Source organism: Lactuca serriola, chromosome 5 (genome assembly GCF_051521515.1).
Source record: "Lactuca serriola cultivar US96UC23 chromosome 5, Lser_US96UC23_V15, whole genome shotgun sequence".
In the NCBI taxonomy this organism is placed as follows: domain Eukaryota; kingdom Viridiplantae; phylum Streptophyta; class Magnoliopsida; order Asterales; family Asteraceae; genus Lactuca; species Lactuca serriola.
The window spans coordinates 1,405,622-1,410,042 of NC_136412.1; the positions used below are offsets into that span (position 1 = coordinate 1,405,622).

General features: G+C 33.6%; 1 protein-coding gene across 3 annotated transcripts; it reads right to left on the bottom strand.

Moving 5' to 3' along the window:
• Positions 1–613: 613 nt before the first annotated feature.
• Positions 614–4,006, bottom strand: LOC145051780 (putative WD repeat-containing protein C2A9.03). Of its 3 annotated transcripts, none has more exons than XM_078999600.1 (11): positions 3,696–4,006; positions 3,320–3,471; positions 2,783–2,922; positions 2,530–2,697; positions 2,373–2,459; positions 2,167–2,301; positions 1,984–2,094; positions 1,815–1,906; positions 1,572–1,677; positions 1,394–1,480; positions 614–1,319 (listed from the first exon to the last, which is right to left on the bottom strand). In XM_078999600.1, exons 3-11 carry the CDS (start codon positions 2,915–2,917, stop codon positions 903–905), a joined length of 1,338 nt encoding a protein of 445 aa, XP_078855726.1. In that variant the 5' UTR covers positions 2,918–2,922; positions 3,320–3,471; positions 3,696–4,006; the 3' UTR covers positions 614–902. The 3 variants fall into 3 exon arrangements, with proteins under 3 accessions (XP_078855726.1, XP_078855727.1, XP_078855725.1); XM_078999601.1 differs by lacking the exon at positions 3,696–4,006 and adding an exon at positions 3,551–3,673; XM_078999599.1 differs by lacking the exon at positions 3,320–3,471 and having other exon boundaries at positions 615–1,319; positions 3,696–4,005.
• Between the last annotated feature and the right edge of the window lie 415 nt (positions 4,007–4,421).

Sequence of the window (4,421 nt, forward strand, 5' to 3'; positions counted from 1 at the left end):
AAGGTTAAACTTCAAAAAAAAAAAAAAAACTAATATATATCCAAAATAATGAGTTTAGTAGTGGTAAAAGGATTTCCATAGAAAAAGAAAATGATTTATTTGTAATGTAAAATTCACATATAGTCTTGAAAAGTCAAATAACTTTTTTCCACTATGTTGACATTCTTTAGATATTTTTATTGATGAGAATTATGCAAAAATATCTTATTCACATTAACCGAAAAGATTTTCTTATTTAGAAACATTATCTCTTTTACAAGAAGAAAAGTTATTATAAAGTGTGATATTTTATTCTTGTTTATAGAATTAGAATAATAATAACAACTTTAAAACCAAAATTTTATAATGTGTTGAAACCAAGATTATGTTGTTGGAAGCTGGTTTCACTGATCAATAGACAAATGACAACTCGACTGGAACCTGAAGATATGTTTTGAGAAAGAGAGGAAATTTGAGAACATAATCTAAGTGTTTGGTATTTATACGAGTTGAGTTGAGGACATATATAGATAGTTAGCTAGCATTGTGGTCTAGAATTCTTGTTGGTGGTACACCATTACAATGGAAGTTGATTAAAAAGGTGAAGGCAAATGCAAACAAGTTATATGTATACAAGTTATATATATAATATTAATATTAATAATAAAATAATATAGTGGTATTTGTAACATATAAAAGATAAGTTAAGTTAAAAATCCCTAGCTAGTAGCTAATTAATTTGGTTTGAGTGGGTATCTTATCTTTAGTAGCAGCCGCTTGCTTCCTCTTCTTGTTCATCTTCTTCTTCTATACAGTTGGTTGTATACATTAATAATCTACAGACACATGATACATGACATGTTTGTGTTTGTTTGAGGCTTGAGGCTTGAGGAGAAAAAAAATGATAGGATACAGGATGAAAATCAAATTAGGGAATCCAAGTAAGAGTAATTGTGTCTGCGGCCAAACTCGAGGAGACTGCCATACGTGCGATCCCATACTCCTATGAAAAGAGAGTCGGTATCGGGACTGAATGAAGTGCCGGATATCTCACCAAAAAAATCAATTTCCTGTTCCTTGTCATAACAGCCGTCTCTGACATCAAACACATGAACAAAGTCAGCAGGTTCTGCCATTGCCATGAAGCGACCATCTGATGAGTAACGGATGGATCTAATGGCTCCAAGATTGGCTTTTAAAGAGGTTACAGATTTTGATATGTTTCTGATATCCCAAACTCTACAAGTTTTGTCCTGGTTCCCTGTTGCAAACCCATACCCATCCGGATTCCATGCTGATGCAAACGAGAAATCCAAGTGTCCGTGCAAGGATGCAACCGTCTGCATCCATATTTTCATGCATTTATTTACCATATTACAAAATTTATAACTAATTAATTTAGTCTATTACTTACCTTTCCAGAGCTCGAGTCCACCAACATTCCTTCAGGACTGTCTCCAACAATTATAAGAAGCTTTCCATCGGGGCTAATGGAAGTATGCTGCATATCATATCATAAGTTCATAACACAATAAGAAAAAATATCATGGAAACAACAATATCAAAGACAACAAGAGAGGTAGATAGAGTACATTGACCGGCCAAGGAAAACGCAAGTGCTTAGTCATCTGAAAATTTTCCATATCGAATTCGCGAACTCCACAATCATTGTTTGAGGCTGTAAAATGAACTGCACCACTGCATCATCATGGAAAATCAAGGTTGGTTCAACACAACATAATACATAATACATAATACATAATACATAATACATAATACATAATACATAATACATAATACATAATACATAATACATAATACATAATACATAATACCTTGGGGTAGTATAAATGTCTAGAGCATTTGTAATAGCATTATCATCGTAAGTTGTCCTCAAGCAGAAGCAAACTCCAGGTCTATCTAAATACTGCACTCATTAACAAGGAAATCTCATGTTTAAAATTATATAAAGAAACCATGTAATTATATAAACCTAGATCTTGCCTTGCATATAAGTTCTCCTTGGAATCCTCCAGCAACTAGCAAATTATCTTTTACTGCCATTGTGCTAACTTGGGTCTGAGTAAATCCCTCCAGCAGACTTCCAGGGTGTTTCTATAATATATTTTTCATTATTTCAAAAGAAAAAAACAATCAAATCAAACCCCTCTGCACATCATGACTCACCTCACATGGTGCCACATGCCCTGATACATTAAGGACTTCAGACTTGTTGCAAGTTAAGGAGGACCAATGGATGACAGAAAAACGTGACATTAGGTACACATCATGCTTTGATGTAGCCCATACTAGGTTTCTCAACTAAATCACCAAAAAGAATGAATGTTATGAATAAAATCACCAAATTAGGCTTATTATGTTCAAATAAATACCTGAAAGTGAAGTATTGTCGATTTTACAGATCTTGAATTCCGTCTAAAGTCGTAGTACAGGACTGTTTTGTTGGTGACTTTGCATGCCTGAATTGTTGACAGCAATTACACTTTTTTTTGTAATTAATATTATTCAAATAAACTCAGAATCACATACCTTTTCTGAAGCCTCCCCAGACTGAGGAATATTTTCATAGTTCTTATACTGTTCAAGTCTAGTTTTCCTATATTTGTCCCTAGTGATGCTCAGCCTTTCCCAGGGAATACCTTGAATATCTTTTCCTCTTCTTGCCTGGGCAGCGCATGTATCTGCCAACTTATTATTCTACACTCCACGCAAACAAGCTTACTTAATTATTACCATCCATCAATATTCAATCCATATCCATGTAATACAAAGATATATATACCATGTAATCATATTCGTCCACATCAGAGTCTGACCCAACATCTCTACCATGAAACTCCTCCTCCATGTTATCATCTACATCTTCCATTTCATATTCATCACCCATGTACTCATCATCTTCTTGCTGATGTGACATGATCTCTGCTCACAAAGAAAACCAAAAACACATTACATATATTTCTTTCTCAAGTATAATTCCACCTCCACCTCATCATCAAGGCAAAATATATTCATTCCAACAAGTATCACAAACTAGGAAGACTAACAAAGAACATGTATGTTTGATTCCTCAATTTATAGCTGATTAAACATATGAAACCAATTACAAGATGACTTAAATATTTTAGTTTGTCAGTTGAAGCAAAATTCCCCAACACAAGATATTAGCTTCCAAATGAAATATCCAATTACATCTTTGAAACCTCCTTACAAGTTACACCATCAATAAGAAATCTGAAAGACACTTCCTAAAAAAGGAGCCCACTTTTACTTTTGAAATTCCTACTATTTCCCAAAACTGATACCAACACACATTTACCTTTGCAACTCTCTAATGGATTAATTTTTTCTTCCAATTATTATTGTGGCATGTAGTCAAACACTTTATTCCGCTTGGATCAAACAAAACTTGCTAAATTTCAGCAAAAGCAAACCATTTGACGCTTTCAATGCAAATTATGGGCTTCTTTTCTGACAAAGAAAAAATCAATAGAAAGGGATTATAAACATAGAGGAAAAAAAACCTAATTCATGTTAAGCTAATATATACCTATCACGAACGTCAAGCATATGCGTCTAAAAACAGCTACGGACAGTAAATTTTTCACCGCCGAGGAATGACGAGGATAAAAAAAAGAAAAAAAAATCGTGACAGAAAAAACAACATTACACGATGATCAAGATAATCAACGAACCTTTTTCCGATTTGGAGGAGCAAAATGACAACTGAAGTCTGTTTAATCGAACAATTCGGTATCAGGTTATGATTTATAAACACGAAATCATGAAACCACCGGCGGATATTGTCTGATAGGTTTTTGAAGAAAATCAAGAGAGAGAGAGAGGGGGGGGGGGGAGGGGGAGAAGGGTATCTATCTGTATCTAGTGGTTGGGCAAAACGACATCTAATCAATATTGAGGGGAAATTGAAGAACGTCGGAAAGAGATTTGTTTAGATCATCTGATCCTTTGATATCTGCTCACCAATCCCGCCCATTTTACCCCTTACCAATAACCGTTATTTCACCCACCAAATCTAAACGCCGTTTAATCTTATTCTTGGATGACTACATGTGTAAATCCAGAATTGTTAACTTGCTACTTTAATTCTATATATAATAATTATATTATAAATATATACAATTACTAAATTCTCAATGTGAAGAAGATGTACTGTAGCTAAAAATACATCTCCTAAAGTATAACGTACAAGCGATTTTGTAATTCATATTATAAGAGGCATTGTTTTTCATTGGTTTCAAGTGTTGGATTTAATTGTTAATTTGTTTTTAGCTTAAGGTGTAGAAATAGTCCTTACTCTTTTACTTTCTATTCATAAACCATCCATCCAATTTACACTTACATCCTTTTTTTTCTATCTTTTTTTTTCACTTTAAGCCCTTACAATTCAACTAACTTGC

Bases quoted from the DNA above. Each gene is read 5' to 3' on its own strand.
- LOC145051780 (XM_078999600.1), bottom strand. From the start codon at position 2,917: ATGTCACATCAGCAAGAAGATGATGAGTACATGGGTGATGAATATGAA. The intron at 2,460-2,529 runs GTATGTGATTCT...TCAACAATTCAG, and splicing joins CTGGGGAGGCTTCAGAAAAG to GCATGCAAAGTCACCAACAA. The intron at 1,481-1,571 runs GTACTCTATCTA...TATGATATGCAG, and splicing joins GTTTTCCTTGGCCGGTCAAT to CATACTTCCATTAGCCCCGA.